Raw genomic sequence first — 19529 nt, forward strand, 5'->3', positions numbered from 1 at the left:
CAGACCAGAGTGAGGTAATGACTGGGAGAACACTTGAAACGAAGCAGAGATAAGAAGTTAAACCTCCTTTACTACTATTCTGACAACACAAAAGTTTTGTCGCTGCATGTTCCCATTTTTTGCAATGCTTTTTTCTGAAAAAGCCCAATGGGATTCATCAGTTGGCTGAAATCTGGTGTGCCAGGAAGCTAAAGACCATTCATAACACCAACTCTAAAGCTGAGTTGCAGCACTAGTCCTTCACAAATATTTCCCTTCTTATAATCTCACCTTATCAGTAATGGTTGCTATGTATCTCATGCATTCCGAGTCCGATGGGAACTGGTTTACTTCTTTGACTAGGTAGCGCACCACTTTCACATGACCCTGAAAAACAGATTTCAAGGACAATCTTTTGTTTCAGGCCAGCTGCTTCTGCTTTGCTAACAAACACTTTATTCCAAGTATCGTTAGTAAAATATTTATTTTCGCCTCCTTCAAACCATGTCCTCACCACTAACTTTTTAATCTTCATCACCTCCTAAACTAGGGAGGGATGTTTCTTCACACAAAGGCAAAGAATTACAGTACCTGTTGCCAGGTTGTCCTTACTCCAGCCATATTTTCACAAACTTCTGCCTTTTATTTTGGTAGTTATCAAATGCCCAGCTCTGGTAACTAAATACCTGCAGGCTCCTGCAGTCATCTGCAGTTTTTCAAACACTGCAGCACTTGAACTTCACTCCCTTGCTAACAACAATTGTGTCTAGAGCCAAATCAGGCTAAGCCACAGGGTTTTTGACAGAAGAGCTCATCCTCTCTCGCATAAGAAACCAATCCAATTTCCCCCCATATCACATATTCCCCTGCTTCTGCACAAATACACTGCAATTTTCACCTCTCAACAGACCCAGAAGAACCAGCGTATAAAGCAAATTTCTAGCCAACTTTAACACAGATGTTCCACTGGTGACACACATATCTATTTTTGGGGATTCAATGCCAAGTATTCAAATTAGTTGACGTATTTTTAAAGATGTGGTTCCTGTCAGCTACATTCTATTTATAACAACTGCACAGGGATGATTCAGACAACACGTGGTAAGACCAAACCTGTACCTTTCGAAAGGCTGCCATGAGAGGAGTTATCTTCCTGTTATCAGCAGCATCCACATCAGCTCCAGCTTGAACTAGCAGCTGGACAACATCTAGATGCCCTCCATTGGCTGCCAGCCACAGCGGAGTGTTCCCCTTCTTGTTACGCACGTCGATGTGAGCTCCTCTACAAAAACAAAGACTCTCAATCAAAACTCTGGACCAGACTTTCATTTCTTATATCAGCTGGACTGGTAAACTGGATATGCAACATAAGAACAATAGAGTAAAACTCACTACTCATTTTTATATCAAGCATAGGCATTTTCAGGGTGCTTCAGCTCCCAGAATTGTTTTTGTTTCTTCTGATGCTGTCAAAAGCCTCTACTCAGCCTAAAAAGTATTTTTAATACTCTAAAGCTGCTCAGGAAACATGATTACACTGAATGTGCTTCATGATCAAGCTAGGAAAAAAACAACCCAAAACATTAAGATGTATGCTTTGTGCGCATCTTGTGTTAAGGACTTTATGCTACCATCTATGATGGCTCTGTGTCATGATTACAAGTACCATGCCTGCAAACTTCACAAGAAGTTGTTTATTTCTAACATTCATGATTCAGTGAGACAGAAAAAAAATTAAATAGTCCATTTGGGAAAGCACTCTAACACCAAAGAGAACTGATCACTTCTGACGCATAAAAATACATAGTGATGGTCGACACACAGAGAACCTTTCCCATTTCTTACCCTGTAGTGTATGGTGGAAAATAGTATTGTATATTGGGAGAGATTAGTTTAAGGTCATATTCCTGATGTTTTTCTTCAAGCAGCACACTTGCAAATACAGTACCTGCTAATGAGGAGCTCACAAAATTTGTAGTGCCCTTTGTCTGCTGCAATAGTTAAAGCTGTATCTCTTGAAGAAGGTACTGGAGGAGCATTTACATCTGCACCCTTGTCCAGCAGAACTCTGCCCACTTCTGCATATCCACCAGAAGCTGCTTCCATTAATGGTGTGAGACCAGTCTTAGACAAGCAAGCAAGAAAAATAAGCAATTAGTTGGGTGTTCACTTGAGAGCCAGGATTTATTTCAGCTTCCAGCAACATATTTCTAGCTCTGGTGTACAGACTCCAATTGTTACCTATTTTTGAATACACTGAAGCCTTCTCTTTTTTTTAAGTTAGTGGATTATTCTTCTTAGGTTTGTAAGCACCTGAAAATTAAGGCTTCAGAAGAAATCTTTATTTTTTGACAAACCACCAAAATACTAAGTATTTTGTACACCTTAAGTACATTAATACAGCCATGATTTTCTTTACAATATACGGTTCCAACCGACCTAGAAGAAGTCAACCTGCACAAAAGGCAAGGAAAATCAGATAAGCCCAGAGAAGTGACGACTTTGAAGCATCTGTTTTTGGAGACTTATTCAGCCATTTGCCCCTTACCTTAGCTCTATGTTCCACATTAGCTTTTCTATCAAGCAGCAGGCTAACCACTTCAGTTCTCCCCTGGAAACAAGCCAGAGTCAGGGCTGTGTTCCTGTTAGTCTCTATCTGGGCATTTATATCAGAGCCCATGTCCAGTAACAGCTTGACAGCAGCAGTGTGTCCGTTCATGGCCGCCAGCATCAAGGGAGAAATGCCCAATTTACTACCAGTTCTGAAAGAGAAGAAAGGAAAACCAAAAAGCTCTATAAAATACTAGTCACATTTCTAAATGACTTTAAGAGAGCTAGTGAAGACAGAGTACTTATCCAAGAGCAAAAACTCAGCTACACAGCAATTATTACTGAAACTGCAAGAGACTCTCCATGGCATCACTGCTTAGAACAAGCATTTCTGTTTGGAGATACTACACATTACTTTTTAATTGTTTTAAATTTAAAGCCGTCTCTCGTGAGGTACATTAGTTTTGCTTGAACCTTTCATTTGACTTGTGCAGCACAGGGCAACTTTCTAGCTCACACTGGGTGCACCACCTTTACATACATTCATACACACACAGCAAAAGCTTTCCTTAAGCTACAGAGGGAAACCAATGGGATAAAACACACCCTTGATCTAACCCTGAACTAATTCCAACCCAGCTGGCCAACCAGAGCAAGAAGAAAGACTTTTATCTTGAACAAAAGATGATTGATTGTGTGGTATAGGAAAGAAGCTCACAAAATACAGAGGGAGATGGAAGTTAAAAGTTCATCAAAACCTTTCATTTCCAACTTAAAAGAAGCCTACTACAAATTAAACAATATCTTGGTTGTGACCAGGTAGAAAGAGTGAGATTTTGTTCCACAGAGTTTAAGAAATCCTTCTAGAAAGGGCAAAACCACTACAAAAGCCACAAGAGAAGTGGTGAAAAGGGAACTTGCCTGGAATTTATTTCTGCCCCAGCATTTAGCAGGATCTTAATAATGTTCACGTAGCCACCCGACGCGGCGAGGCTTAAAGGTGTGTAATCAGAAACATTCCTGTGCTCCTTGTTTGCCCCCCGAGCTAGCAGCAACTCCACCACCTGCAGCATTGTAAGACATAACATCTGGTTTCTTGCTTTTTGTCCTCTCAATGTTCACTATCAATGTTAAAACATCCTCAAACCAAAGCTCTGGAGCAACCAAGAAACCAGTTCTATCTTGGTTGCTCCACAATGCTTCTGAATCTTACACTCTCTATACACACCACTACATCAAGAAACATGTAGATTGTCCACAGGTATCTCATGCAAGAGCCATTAGTAAAATTAACATTTGTATCCCACCATTATCAAAACCATTTACATTACCAAAACCAGCACAAATATTTCTTACATTAATTATCCCTTCCTTGCAGATTCATTTACAGCTCAAGCAATTCATAGCTTCCCGTAGTCTACATGAAGCTTGAATTCTGTAATGAAGTTTCTACAGATCATTTGACAAGAACCTAAAGTGACTTAAAATCAAAATGAACACCGAGATGACAAGCCACTGTCTCATCTCCAGTGTGATGTTTAATTTGCTCCACTTTCAGCTTTTAAGCTTAAAACATGTTTAGATTAGACCTGTGCAACTAAAGCGAAGGGCTTTTCAGTCAGAGTATGTTCCTGTGAAATCTCTGGACAAACATAGTGTCCAAAACAAAAACTGGGGTGGAAGGGCCTGCCAACATCATCTCTACTACCCAACGTCCAGCATTTTCCCATCTTTTTCTCAAAAAAGCATGAAAAAAACCCCATGATCCATTCCTCAATAACAACTGATCTGTTTGAGAAACACAGATCAATCAACTGTCTAAGAAGGTAGACTTCAATTCACTTCTGCTGTATGAGGCTGCTAGGACAGAGTTACTAAAAGGGATGCCTCTCCCTTCCCCAGGGAGCATTGCAGCTCATTCCCCTAGTGCCTAAAAGCTTGTGGACGGCACTAAAAACAGGGCAGAAGAGCTCCAAGTTTTCAGTAAGGTTTTGTCTAGGGAAGTAACCACCTTTTAAATACAATGGGATCACTGTTCGGACAATCCATGGAAGCAGGAGAGGTGTCTCCAACCTCATTAATTTCCAGATGGCCACAGAGGAAGGTGACTGCACCAGCTTAGACAGCTTCCACTGTGACTTTTGCAACCCAAACAGTACAAGCATTAACAGAATTATACACTTAAGATTTGTTTAGCAACCATTAGAAAAAAGAAAAAAAATGAGATCTGCATTTTGATTAAGTCACATAATACAGTTTTTCACCCCTACATTTACTGTTGATCAATCATTTGAGAAACTATTTTTGTGGTTTTAGTGAGACACACCGGAGTCATCTGCAGTATTCCAATATCCTACGGCCTACACAGGATCCACTAGAAAACCCTCTTAGCTCATATAGGGATCTGATTCATGTCTAACTCCAGCTTCTCGACAAGAACACTCCTCATGCTCACTTTCATATCTACATTTAATTATATTGATAAGAGACCCATAACGAGCCACTGATGATTACAGTCATGAGGTCATTTGCACAGCACCAGTCCAGTTTAGCAACAGAGAAAAGCAATCTCTAAAGACAGGCTGCAATCTAAAACTTGGACAATGTGAAGCTCTGCATCCTTTTTAAAGCAGACCATCCTGAAACAGAATGGTGAATTAAGTTACTGTAACTTTTCCTGCAGACTGCTTCAGTACACTGACATAACCTGTGACCTACACAAGGCTTTTGAAGACTAAAGTTTTACTTCACCTCTTGTCTCCCTCCTGAACAAGCCAAAGACAAGGGAGTGTCCTTGGTTCTCTCAGACTGGGCTTCAATATCAGCTCCATTATCCAGTAAGATTTCAACAACACCCACATGGCCAGCTGTAGCAGCCAAAATAAGCGGAGTAAACCCTGAAATGAAAAAGGATGTTTGAAGAGTCCACATTCATAGCATAAAAAACAAGCCTAAAAGCTTCACATGAATATTATGCTTATTGTGTGTTTATTTAATGTGATATCAGAGAGGGTCTGTATTGCTGCAGTGAGGTACCTACCTTTCTTGTCCCTGTGTTCAATATTAGCTCCTCTCTCTAGCAGTGTCTGTACTAGCTCTTCATGGCCACCAGCACAAGCAAGTGTCAATGCTGTGTCATGATTACTCTCAGTCTAAAAGAAACAGACATCAGATACAGAAAATAAGTATTTCCTTTTCCAAGTACAACCCCTTCATATTGCACATTAGCCCAAGTAAAACTATACCTCTGACACAATAAAAAGCTTCCGTAAGTGTAAGACATGTCTATCGATTACTTCCCAGTTATCTTGTGTGTTCCAAGTTAGTAACAGGATTCTAGTTCTCACATCTCCCAACAGAACTGGTGTGAGAACAACTCCTGACAAGAACCAAGGTTCTTCAAGAACAGACATCTCATGTGTGCTTTGATAACTAGATCAACTTCTTTACCACTGCTCCACTGGGATCATTAGATGGTATAACGAAGATAAGAATTCGTCTTTAGTTCTTTTTTCTCTGTTAAGACTCATACACAGCCTCCAAGTGACCACTTCTAGTGGTAGACAGCTCTCGACACTGACACAGAGCCTTTATCAGCCTTGACTCTTCATGAGAAACACTTGCAACCCAGTAATTTGCATTTCATTTCTCAGTGTTGCCAGAACCCATATAAATGGCCACCATCCGATTTGAAAGAGCAACTGAGAAATTTGGAGGACTCCTGGCACTGTTAGTTGCAGCACAAGGACTGACTAAAATGGCATTTCTCTATTCTTAAACAAGCACTAAAAACCAAAACCACATCAAAGGCCATAAACACACACGCATTTCTTAACTACTCTGAGAACTTACTTTTACTTTACTCTGTTATGATCCAGGGTAGTTGGCAACTTATCATAACCTTGATCTGCATCGGTGTCTACCCGCTAACAACGATTAGTCAGGTTACGCCAAGAGCTCCTGGACATGGTCACAGCAGAGGCTGAGCCAAGTGCCACAAGCAGCTGAAGTAGCCAACATGCTTTTCTAGAGGTTTCTCTCCCTTTCTTCACAATCTCACACCCTTTCTCTTCACACTGCCCACGTTAGCCATGTTACGTATAGTCTAGACCCATTCATACATGTATGCTAATTAGTATATGCATCTGGTTTGGGATTTTTGATGGCCAGCTAGCTACATTAAGTAGCCCTTTTTATAATTACTTGCAGTAAGAAAAAGCCTTTTCTTTAGTGGAAACGAGAGCTTGTATTACTTCCTCTTGCTAATAAGCTTCAATACTTTCCTACTCCCGTCAAGCTGGGTGATCACCGGCCAACAACCTCAAGCACAACTGGAAAAAAAATGAACATGTGCCATGTTTTAACATTTAGGTTTTTTGTCTTGGGAGATCAGGCCAGAAAAATATTTCATTTCTTTCAGAAGACAATTTTGCTATTTCTCATAAATCACTGGCAACAAAGAAACAAGAAATGCAAGTGTTTAGTCATTCAAAGACTTTCTCTTGTTCAGCGAGAGCATGGGTTGCAACTCTCCAGGGAGTCAGAGAGGCTTTCTAAAAGCAGCAAATCAAGTCTCTAGACCCGAATTTATTAAACAACAGAGCTGGTGACTAGTGCTGAATTTTTGAGGCCACAGAAGCAGAACAGCTTCATGCCTCTGTGCCACAGGGACAATTGTGGGCTTACCTGAGCATCAATATCTATAGCAGGGTAGATTGGTAGCATGGCTGAGGGAGAAATGATAGGACTCGGAGTTGGCGTCTGAGGTTGGGAGACAGAAGTTGCAATGCTGTGGGTAGGAGTGTTTGACATTGCAGATGCTCTTCCGCTCACTGCTGTTGAACAGAATAATTACACTCAGTAAAAGCAAAACACTTCACTTCTGAAGTTGAACGTGACAAGTGGACAGTGGGACAGAACTCCCACCGGCAGACGGAGCTCTCTACAAGATGTTCCACAAATACTTATTTTCCACACCTTTAACCCGATCTTTGGACCTTTAAATCTTTCAATCTTTCAATTTAACAACTATGGAAAAAGTTAATTGTATGCAAAGAAAATAGTGAAGTACCAGATTGGCATGTGTTCCAGAAGCCCACCGCTTGTATATATATATATACACGTGTGTGTATATATATACACACACATCTATATATGTATATGTATGTTTCTTTTTCAATTCAAAGATCTTTCCTCCAACAGTTCAGTTAATTGAACCAGGAGTTCCATACCTTGAGAAGCAGGACAGCAGAGCAAGTCCAGTCAATGGTATCTATCCAGTTTTTCTTAAAACAGTTTAAAGATACTCATATAAGGGTCTGTCCAACCTTCACTCCCCACACCCAGGCCCCATAAACATGGGGGGTGGGGAGAAAAAAAAGGAAGGGGGGGGAAAAAAAAAAAGAGAGTGCTAGTGTCAGGATGCTCACATGGCAGAACTGGGTGAAATCAGAGCAGTGAAAGCTTCTGAACAGCCATTTTGCAGAAACGCTGGTCATGGTTGTTAGAATAAGCAAAAGGTAATACCATTTTACAGTTGCTGACAGTAAATGGACATAACATGAAATAGCACCAACTGCCACACTTCCCTGAAACTCATGTCATACATACAGCGTTTAAAAAGACAAAGAAACTTGACTCTAAAACAGCCTTTGAGGAAAACCTCTCATTTTCCTACTCCTTTTTTTCTCCCCCCCCTCCTTAAAATAACTCCATGTTTTTCTCCCTGACTTTTCTCCAGGTCTTTATCAGGTGTGATCAGCAAAGGACAAAGTGAAGTACAGTTCCCTTCTGTTTTTCCTGTTCCCTTCTCCTGTCGAGTTGATAAAAGCATCTTTAACTGTAAAAAGAAAGATAGGCACTTTCCACATACTCTCAGTGTTCATCTAGCACACACCTCATGGAACATGAGTATCCTCATAGAACATGAAAATAATGCCTCTTATCCCCCAAAGTTTCAAGACCCCCCCCCCCCCGGTTTAATAACCCCTAACAACCAGCCACTGATAAATACCTTCTATATTTCATGTGAATAAGTTTTTGAACAGATGCTACAAAAATTGTATCCTAACACACCAATTTGTGTACTTCTACCTCTCCAAGGTTTTTCATCTATTACTAATTTCATTTTGGGACTTCCCATACCAAACCCCAGAAAAGAAGCTAATAAATGTCACTGGGAGAATCAAAGAACCTTCAACTTATAACATAAAAATCACAACCTTGTATCTAAAAGTAAATAAAAATTCAAATTCCCTTGATCTCTATATCACAGTGTCTTCTGAAAACCTTTCTCATGTTACAAGACAAATCACATAGGTATGGATTAAAAGAAACACAGAAACTAAGCCAAAGTATTGTGACATAAGGTGAAAAACTATGGTCTAAGGGAGGTACTAACCAAAGATTGGAGTGAAATATCCTTCAGGGGAGCATCTAATTGAAACTGGTCTCATTCCTTATTCTGACTGTAAATTAGAGCTATAACCTGAAATCAGAGCTTCAAATTGGTCTTCGGAGCAATTTTCAGAAGTTCCCAGTTTCAACTCACACTCCCTGCTTTACATCTATGGTCATAACAAGTAGTTGAAAAATAAGCATATCAACCTTCTTTAAGTACAAAAAGGAACTTAAAGCAGCATAAACCAGCAATGGAATAATAAAGGATGATGATTCTTAACTGTCACATAGTCCAAAAGAACCTGATAAAGATGGTAAAACGGACTGGAAACTAAGCAAGTGTGCTTAGCTCGGATAAGAGAAAAGCACAATCACCAAATAATCCACATATGGGCAATATGAGAGAAAAAATGTAGTTCAGAAGGTCTCAATTCAGGTAAAGTCTATTTTTATGCCAATGGTGTTGCAGTGATGGGGAGGGAAAAAAACCCCAAACCTGTTTAAAAGCCACCCCCCACCCCTTTCCACAAGGAAAAAAACCTTTATTGTACAACCCATATATAAATGTTTTTATGCATGCTAGTAGAGAATATGTATGTTGACTTATAGCTCTCATATTAAATGTATTTCAAGTGTGCTTCCAGCAATAATTCACAGACAAATACAGTTCATATCCCCACAGCACACATCACTGAGACAAAATACTAATTTTGATGGGTAATGCCTTGGATTATATCGATTTCACCATCACCAGTGCAGAATTCAGATTGATAATGGAGGGCAATGAACAGAATCTTTACTGTGTCCAAACAAAAATAGGAAAGTTTTCAGTAAGCCAAAAGGTTTTTGCAACAGTCTTGAGCAGCAAAGAGAGTAACCAACTAGCCTTAATCACCCAACCTAATCACACTGACAGTCAACAAGTACCTTTCCCCTCTGCCCTCCATCTACTCTAATGGACCAGCAGCAACAGTTAGCTAGAAGTCTGTACTTGAACATAAAGACATCATGACTTCATGCCTGGGATAATAAAGTCTTCAAAGCTAGTGCACCATTAGAGTATATACACAGCTTCGTATGGGACCGGCTGCTAGTGTTAATCACATTACAGAACAAGGACAAGCTTCTTTGTCAGAAAACATCACTCAAACCACCATTTCACTACTCTGGTCCAAGTCTTTTACATCTGTCTGGGTACGAGACAGCCAGTTCTGTGCTTCCTGACATCAGGAGCATAGCTGCTCTTCATCTTAATTTCTTTCTGGCCATCTCAACTTTCTCTTTCCTTAAAACTGTCCTGGGTTCAGCTGTAACAGTTACTCCTTAGTAGCTGGTGTAGTGCTATGTTTTGGCTTCAGTCTGAGAACAATGCTGATAACACAGCACTGCACCAGCTACTAAGGAGAAAAATAACTGTTACCATGCACTGGATTAAGAAGGGGTGGAGAGTGAGTGAGTGGCTGCATGGTTCTGAGTTTCTGTCTGGGCTTAAACCACAACAATAATAAGAGGACATTCTCACAGCTGCTACCTTCTCCCCCATGCCCAAGAGAAGCATTGGGCTTACAACTTCTGTCCCCGTATCAGGGGAAGGACACTGACCAATTAGAAAACCTGCAAACTAACCCAACAGGGTTTTTCCCCTCACTCATCTGCATGTCCTGAATCAAACCATGTGTCTGGAAAAAAGCCTGACACGTTCCTGTAAGGAACATGGAGCTGTTCGCACTGTTGAAGTTTGCTACTTCCTTGAATACTTCATATTTTCACCAAGTGCAAGATGTTACAGAAACCAAGCACCGTTATAATACCATTTCATCTTTATATCAATCATTAAGTTTCTTACTAGTGTTGTCTGGTCGTGGCCATACCATTTCTTTTACTTATTTATCCCTTATCTCCTGTAAGCTCAACAGCAGATGTATAAAAGAACTGTTTCACATTTCACTGCAATAAGCCAAGATGAGGGACTGAAAAAGTGAAATTCCTTATAAGAAATGTATTAGACAGCTCAGCTTTTTCCAGGTTACTTCAAGTCAACTCAACAGGCTTGTTCCACATGCAGTTCCTTCCCCTCTGCCCCCAATTTCTCTGTAGTATCATAGGTTATTGAAAGCTACGTTCCTGCCACACATGCTTAAAAATCAACAGAGAGCACTTCAGATGCATAACATGCCTTGAATTACAAGAGTCCCAGTTATGTTCTGAATTGAAGTACAAACACGCAGTGTGGCTTCTATGAGCTAACAGCTCCACGGATGCAGCCTGAAAACCACCCCACACCAGTAGTCATGATGATTATTAGGTATTTTTATATATATATATTGGCATTTTTATTTATAGATATAGTTTTATACGTATATATATTAGTCCAAAACGCAGGCTATCACAAGCTCTGTCCTGCTCAAAACCAGCTGCCTCACAATAGATGGAAGTCTCTTAATATTCCGAGGACTAACGTTTAGATGCATTTACCATACATTTGCAAGAACAGTGTAACCACTGGCAGCAACCAGCTGTAGTTACACCAGGGTATAAAAGCTTTCATCCTCAGTTTTCTACAGCTCCTGCACAGGTCACAAGAGGGACAGAACCTCACAAATTTTCTGTGATGCTGGTGATTTTTTCAGTACTGAGTTTCTGTGAAGAACTTGCAGTCAAAGCATATTCTTTCTTAGGTATTTAGACAGTTACAGTTAAAACTGACTCATCCCACAAGGTAGCTTCCAGGAATTAATCTTATCAAGTGCTTCAAGATTCCTGAAGTTCCTTTGTGAGGCTCCTCTACCGGACAGAATCCTTTGAGTAGTTATTACTTCTAAAAAAAATGTGCTGTTCAAAACAGATTTTTTTTTCTTTATAACCTTAACACACCGTTTAACACATTTTTTTATTCAAGAGTTATAAAGCCAACTCCTGTTCACTAGCTTCACTGCAAGCTAAGAGCTTGTCCAACACCTGAAGCTGAAGAGAAAACCTTTTTTGTGTCATCCATTCCAGCAGGATCAGGAAGGATCTCAAAGATCAACCTGAAAGATTATTTACTATTTCTTCAACTCATCCTACTTCTTTCCTCGAAAAAACAACCAACCAACCAACACAAACCAACCCCAAATTGCTCAACTTGGTACATTCTCTCACTGCGTTTCCAGGCAAATTTGTAGCACTCTGGGAACACGCATTTCTTTCCCTAATAGCAAGGAATCCTACTTTGGAGTCCCTGAGTTGATCTAGCAACAACACTTGACCTCTGCATCAACACCCATGTCTTGTACTCACCTACGAATGACCAGCATTTGCACACCTAGCCTTGTTTTAAACAAGTGCTTTAAATGGGAAAATTAAACTCATCGTTTGCAGCTAATTAAGCAGAGATGATTATTAAATAAAGCTTGCACAGTCAAGGTGAAGCTTTGTTTTCATAACCAGTGCTGCAAGCTGTAGCTCTGTGATGGACGTAAACTCAAGTCATCTCAGGAACAGAGATTTTAATCCATAGAATACTCTAGAGGGTTCCTATTAAAGAAACAGACAAAGCTGATAAAATAGACATAAAATACATAGCTGCTGTTTAAGTGTTTTGTGTTACACTAAGCCCATTTCAGCTCCACACTAAATTCTCATGTGTGGATTCAAGCTGGCACTTCAGCTGTGTACGCAGGTCTGTGCCTGCTCTTGCTTAAAAAACCCCAAAAGCTAAAATTAGCCACCTCACAGAAAAGCAAAGATGAAACTGCATCTGTACAGGTTTTCACAGACTTGCCAATGCCTTCCAGAGCTCCATCTGCTGGGGGATGAAGGGACTGAGAAAGAGTTGGGGGTGCTGGTGGATGAAAACCTGGACACGACCTGACAATCTGCACTCACAGGACCAAAAGCCAACTGCATCTTGAGCTGCATCCAAAGGAACGTGGCCAGTAGGTACAGGGAGGGGATTGTCCCCCTCTGCCGTGCTCTGGTGAGACCCCACCTGCAGTCCTGCCCAACTCAAACCATTCTACTATTCCATGAATTTAGACCTCATGACCAATTGCACACGTGCATGCACATACTAAGAGGTGGGACTAAGTAGTACAGAAACACTTACTCCAAGGCACACTGGAAGTACCTGACCTTTCCAAAAAGCATGCATGAGCATTTGGGTACATGGCACATGACCTAAAATGGTAGATTCTCAACATGTTATATGGAGTTAAGCACAGAAACTTTTAGTTAGGACATTTGTTAAGTTATATGTAAAACACAATTAAAATGGTTGCATAGACTCTGCATAAGTAACCCACAACTGTAACTATCCCATCTCCTGAACTGAGTAGCTGGTATTGTTATGTACCCCAACAGCTTCATGTGAGAGAAAGCTTCACTACCAATACATGATGGACATGGTTGTATATCCTTTTTCATGCATCCAGTTTGGATTCATTTTTGCATCCACTGACAGCTTCCAGTCTGTATGTCTATGCTTCAATCCTAACACCAGATTGTCAGAAAAGAACCTCTGTAGCTCCCATAAGTTCCAGGCATCTTTAGCGAGGATTTACCTAAACATCAGGTTACTCACTAGGTGCCTAATGTAAAAAGTGTTGTTCCAAGTATTTTAAACAATCACCACCTGGTATTTTTAACTACTACTGATACATCTTCTACTTGCGCTGCACCATTACTGCACTCCAATAACTCTTGTAGCATACACACAACCTGCACCTCTGGCCTAAATAAAATGTAGTTGGAGACCTGCCTTTCCTCTGGCCCATACCCCTCATCTCAACGTGTTTTACAAAGCAGGCTTGTCAAAACAGACAGCACTTTTAAAAAGGACAGTTCACCAGCAAATCCTCATCAAGTGATGTGATTTTTATAGTACTATATCCTAACAGTTAACCTGTATTCAGCTAAGGAGTCGAATATTTCAGCAACTGCTCAGGCAAGGAAAGGGGACTTTGCGCAACTGAAATGGGCATAAAAGAAAGCAACGCTAAAACCTCACATTTACTACGTTCTTTAAAATCCATTCCATTATTTTACTACTTAAGGTTTAAAGCACTGGCTAAAGATTCTATGAAGTGATGAAGACAGCTTTGGGAAGGCTAAATTTGTTTTTCGCTGGCAAAGCAGCCATTTTCTGAGTAGACAGAGAGGATTATCATCATTTTTTCCAAACAGAAGTAGAAGCTTCAACAGGTAGACTATTCAAGGCCTACTCAAGCAGCTGTCATTCAAGAGACAAGCCTACAGGTTTCTTACACATTACAAGCTTGATGTGGTGCTATAGCTGCTCAAAGGCTATTCTGAGTGCTCCAAATCAATTCTCAGCTAGTCCAAAGTACTAACTAGTATCATCAAGATGTTGTTGCTGAGCTACAAACCCACTGAAATGGAACTGTTAGACCCTAGCACACACACCCTCCCCCCCCCCCCTCCCCAAACTGTGAGGAGTTATAAACACCACTTCCAACATACCAACCTGACCCCCAGGCACCAGTTAGCTCAACAAAAGGAAAGGCAACCCTGCAAACGGAAAAGTTAAACCTAGTTTTCTGCCCTCATCAAGACAGGGACCAGCAGCCTAATGGAGCTCGGTGTAGAGCTAGTGGGAATACACAAACACACACACACATAGAGAAGTGGACATACCCTCAACTGGTCAAGCAAATATTATACCTGCTCATAACAATATAAACCCACCTGCCATGATGTCATCCAGCGTGTCATTGAGCGTCTGAGCAGGGCTGGCTACCATTAACCCTTGCTGTGTTTCTGTCAGTATTCCTTGCCCCAGCCCTGCTAGTTGTGCTTGGCCCAACACTGGCTGTCCAACTATAACACCTTGCAGTTCTGTAAGATTTGCGATGGACCCTGGAGGTAAGGAACCTGCTGCCAGAGGCAAAGCTTGTGGCATCGCCAGAGGCTGAATTGGTGCAAAACCCGTCTGCGCAGCAGCTTGCTGGGGATCATCTTTAAGCAAGATGGGGTCCACTTGCTGTAATCGCGCATAGTCTCCCTCTGAGAGTTGTTCTCCTACCCCAACAGGAGTCAGTAGTCCCAGATGCTGGCAAGACTGTTGCTGCTGCTGTTGCTGGAGCTGAATTCTTTGCGCTTTTACCTCTAGATACTGCTTTTTGAGCTGCTGCTGAGTTTTCAGCTGTAACTCTCGCTCCACTTTCTGCAGTTCCTCCAAAATCTTTTGCTTCTTCTGAATTTGTTCCTCTCTGGTTTTGTTCAGCTCCTCAATCTTCTCTTTGGTGAGCTGGTCAGCATGTGCCAATTCCAGGGACTGCAGCTGAGCGTTCTTCTCTATGGCTTCTTTTATCCTCTGCTCCAGCTCTGTCAACTTGCCCTGAGCCTCTTCTACAATGCTCTCTGGAGACTGATTGGTGATGTAACCCTGTACATCCTGGTTGTTTGCTGGCAAATGACTGCTGGACTTTTGTTTAGAAGCAGCTGTGTGAAAAAGAAACCCCCTCAGAACCAATGGAAGTGCATACGAATGGCATCCTCATTACAGAGCTACTCTTGGGATGCTACATGGCCAGTTATGCACCAAGACACAGCACCCACAGAAGGTCAGCGTGCACTGGAAGGCCCTCCAAGAAAACTCTCATCTTTCACTAGCAATTTGAACACAGCAGTCAGATTGCAATTAACAGGACAGATTACTGCACGTACATCCCAAATAACCCTGCACTATATGGACACATTTACTCCAACAATTGTTAAGACTTTTGCCCAATGAAGCCATTGTCTCAAGAGCCGCTGCTATCAAGTGGTGCTACGAGATAAATGGAAACAAAAAGAAAAGGATATGCTGGCTCCTTACTTGATGTTCTGTGCCTGGTATGGTGTTAAAGACATAAATGTATGGCTACAGCCCCGAAAGCACAGCAAAAGTGATGCAAAAACATCTCGAGGGACAGGTGACTTGTGCTGGGCCACTGGTTTTGTGAATAACTTGGTAAGTTTTAGGATGCACTACACTTCCTTGAACTACTGAATTCTTTCACTACAGGTATCCAGCTTTGCTCAGTTGACAAACAGCGCTAGACCCCAGGACAGTCATTTACAGTTAACATGATCTAACAGGCTATGTTTAGCCCCTACATTTTATCCCTAGCAGACATGACTTTGCCTGTGTCAAAACTCAGCTCTCTGCCCAGGCAAGGCAAATGTTTCAGCCTTCCTGCAAGAATGAGCGATGGACTCATCCAATTCATCTTTTATGAAGAAGTCCACAGTAACACAGCTGACATGGTCTGCCATACCGGTTGCAGAAGGAACAATCGGTTAATTTTGAAGGGCGAAAGGCAAATCAAAACTCAGGATCTGAGTCAGTGCAGGTGCCCAGTTTCTTCCAGTCATCCTCGCTGTATTTCCAGAACAATACAAGTGTACACACAGCATTAATTTTTTGTTTATGACATGCACGCCTGTATTTGCACTACTGCTGATCCTCGATATAAATTGGTTTTGGAAGAGAATTCTTAAGGACAGAAAGTGTTAAGTGTCAAAATGGCAATATCAAAATAGATGCAAATTTAGTCCTTGCAGGACGTGAGCCACATCAGACTCAATGTTTTCTAGCACAAGAAATTCCGCCTTCAATTCAATTAATCAAACCCACTCCAAGACTACTCTCCTAAGTAAGCACAAGTTATCAAATCAACTACAATATGGAGTTTAACATTTGTTTTTACAACTTCCATTATCAAATTTATATAGGCTTCTGGGTGACGTTTTGCATTAGTCCAGTGTGTCAAGACTAATACATGTTTTAACATTTATTTAGGCAGATTTCTTGACGCTTTATGATTACAGGGTTAATGACTGATACTTTGTATATGGCAGATAAGCAACTCCTTCAAAAAAAAAAAAAGGAAAAAAAAATTACCAAAAAAATTGCAGTTCCCTTGACTGAATCCAGAAACATGCTTCACAACAACTACTCTGCCACAAGTGCAACCCTCTATCTTCTAATTCGGAAGGATATTTAGAAAATAAGCTCCAGAACTAAGACTGACCTTTATTTCTGATGGGAAGGGTTGTGGCGACATTAGCAGGGGGTTTGTCAGGCTCCTGGGGTGGGACGACCATGGGCAGCGCCTGCACTGGTACGCGAGGAGCCTAAAACGTTGGATACTAACAGATTACTTTTCTCATACTATAAGCTAGTTAGGTAAATAAAACCTGTTAGAAAAACAGAGTTTAATGGTGACTAGTAACATTTAATACGTTTTTTTTCACATGCCAAGTTCAACAGTTAACCATTTGAGATCATCTGACTTCCATATACTTTGCATTTTTAACCTAAAAAATGACTTGCCAAACACTACTTATCTCAGCATGGTACAGTGCTCTAGATGGTGAAGCAAATACAAGCCACAATGGGCTACAAATGTAATTCTCAAGAGCCTCATTATTCAAGCAGACCTTTTTGCTTGCTGGTTTTTTTTCCCCCCTCATGATTTTTTTTCCAATCCTACTTCTAGAGCAGCAAAAAGAACGATGAAAGCACTACACAGTGACGCTCAAAGAGTCTTCACCATTTTCACAACAGCTCAAAGCCATTTTCAGTGTGTTCACCTACAGTTCAGTAGTTCATGAAAATGACATGACATATCTCTAAACTCTTGAGTAAACGGCAAAAAGAAAGGCCAAAAAGCCCCTCAAACCCACAGCCAGCAAGCCCCTAAACCTTACCCTATTTAAATCATGAGATGGTGGGGTCAGCTGTGTAGCATCAGGCGGAGGAGCAGAAAGCAAGTTGTTTGGGTAATCGAGAAGGTAACAAACCACACTGGTATGACCACCTTTTGCTGCCTCTATTAACATAGTTGAGCCATCCTAAAGAGGGGAAGATCACACTATTAGAGAACAGCAACATCAAAACCTGGCAACACTGAAGCATTTTGGAAGACACAACACCATATCTATTAAGACTGCTTTAATAAACATTGATTCAACCTGCAGCAGGTCCACATGTAAATTTAAGGGCTTTATTTACTCCCAAAAATGTAGCAGTAGTTATAATTTTCTTTCCTCTTCCACAATTTTGACCTTAAAACTGCAGTGCAACCTTTACATTCTTGGTAATCAATCAACCTGCACTCCTCTTAACTCCAACTTCTATAAACATGTTCATGAGCACAATGCCTGCTGATGCAATACCGGCTCTAGCATGTTCTCTTAAAACCATGGCATGTTGGGTCAGTTGTAGAGAACACACAAGGACAAAATTTGTTTGACTTTCATTAGTTTTAAGATTAATGAGACATCACCTCAGTGGAAAATAAGCCACTTAAGCAACAAACCTTCAATCTGTGTGTAGGATCAGCACCATGAGCTAGCAGTAACTCCACGACTGCCAAATGACCTCCAGCACAGGCCAGCGACAGCACTGTATGATCGTTGTTAGCTGTGGTCCTATTCACATTTGCTCCTTCAAAAATAAGAGGGGGAAAGATTATTTTAAGAAACTTCAACCGGTTCTCCTCTACGAAAAGGGAAGGTTAAATTTCTTGATAACTATGGAAACTTGGTTCTCCATGGCTGCAGTCTTACAGCTGATAAATTAAACAGTCAATTATTACTATTATCAGACTATTTTAACATATCACAAAAAGAAAAGCAACCCTACCTGCACTAGCACTCCAAGCTCACTCTTCAAATGGCTACCTTCTAAGTACGGAAGATCACAGGGCAGGTGAACCTACTGCTTTTAAATTTGCCACAAACCATGCCAGGACTGGGCCTCTTTTAAAAACAGAACAAAAACCAAACACTAAGATCCAACATATGGATCCATGCATCTTAGCAAATGATTGATTGCAGCTTTGCCTCTTTCCTCTACAATCTACACAGGAAAATTACAATACACTAGAAGCTTTAGGTCAGTCCTCCTCCATACAACAAAGGTCCAAAAAAAATCCATCAGCATCAGCTGAAGAGACAGAAAACAGCAGTTCCAAGCTCTGCATCAACTCTAAGCCTTCAAGAATCTTGCCAGAAACCAGAGGTGATCGTTACATGCCTAATTTGAGAATCAATGAGCTATGTGAGTTAAAGCATTTGAAACAAATCCAAGGAAGACAGGCTAGAACTGACATGCTCCTAACCTTGAGTATTTCTAACAGCAGGAAAACCAAAACCTTTTCACACACTTACCTTTGCTAATCAAGAACTGAACAGTGCAAACGTGACCTGCCCTTGCAGCTTTCATGAGAGGAGTTCTTCCACCTTCTGATTCATGCTCCTAGAGCAGATAGAGAAAGGCTTAAAGTTCAGAAGTAGCACAGGTCAAAGGATGCAATTCAGCCCTGAGGATTTTTGCACGGAAAGGCACCAGACATGGAAGACCCCTCTTTCATGTTTCACAAACTACAGATGTAGCATTTACATAACATTTGAACTGAGTGTATCTTGCAGACCAATCAAACTACTTTGATACAGGTCTGAGACTCCAGTACAAGAAGCACTCAAGCACATGGTGGGAATTTGACCTAAACATAAAGTGTTCAGTCCTGCTTAACTGCACTTTTTGCTAACACACTGGTTACAAGCCTGATGATATGTAAAAATCCATTTACCTCTGTCATCTTAATTCCATT

At 40.9% G+C, this 19529-nt stretch overlaps 1 protein-coding gene across 6 annotated transcripts in view; it reads right to left on the reverse strand.

Annotated features, from left to right (window-relative positions):
* Positions 1-19529, reverse strand: part of ANKRD17 (ankyrin repeat domain 17) — an 87040-nt gene that overhangs the window by 13899 nt on the left and 53612 nt on the right. For 4 of the 6 annotated variants that reach the window (XM_030480928.1, XM_030480927.1, XM_030480925.1 and 1 more), the window contains 13 exons: positions 19087-19174; positions 18234-18361; positions 17623-17766; positions 16944-17046; positions 14614-15369; positions 7216-7364; positions 5570-5681; positions 5281-5426; positions 3451-3593; positions 2528-2741; positions 1928-2103; positions 1099-1261; positions 271-366 (listed from right to left, as the gene is read on the reverse strand). In XM_030480928.1, coding sequence (XP_030336788.1) covers positions 271-366; positions 1099-1261; positions 1928-2103; positions 2528-2741; positions 3451-3593; positions 5281-5426; positions 5570-5681; positions 7216-7364; positions 14614-15369; positions 16944-17046; positions 17623-17766; positions 18234-18361; positions 19087-19174 — 2418 coding nt within the window. The remainder of the gene's footprint in view (positions 1-270; positions 367-1098; positions 1262-1927; positions 2104-2527; positions 2742-3450; positions 3594-5280; positions 5427-5569; positions 5682-7215; positions 7365-14613; positions 15370-16943; positions 17047-17622; positions 17767-18233; positions 18362-19086; positions 19175-19529) is intronic. The other 2 variants (XM_030480926.1, XM_030480930.1) reach the window with 2 other exon arrangements.

This window comes from Strigops habroptila, chromosome 3 (assembly GCF_004027225.2).
Source record: "Strigops habroptila isolate Jane chromosome 3, bStrHab1.2.pri, whole genome shotgun sequence".
NCBI lineage: Eukaryota > Metazoa > Chordata > Aves > Psittaciformes > Psittacidae > Strigops > Strigops habroptila.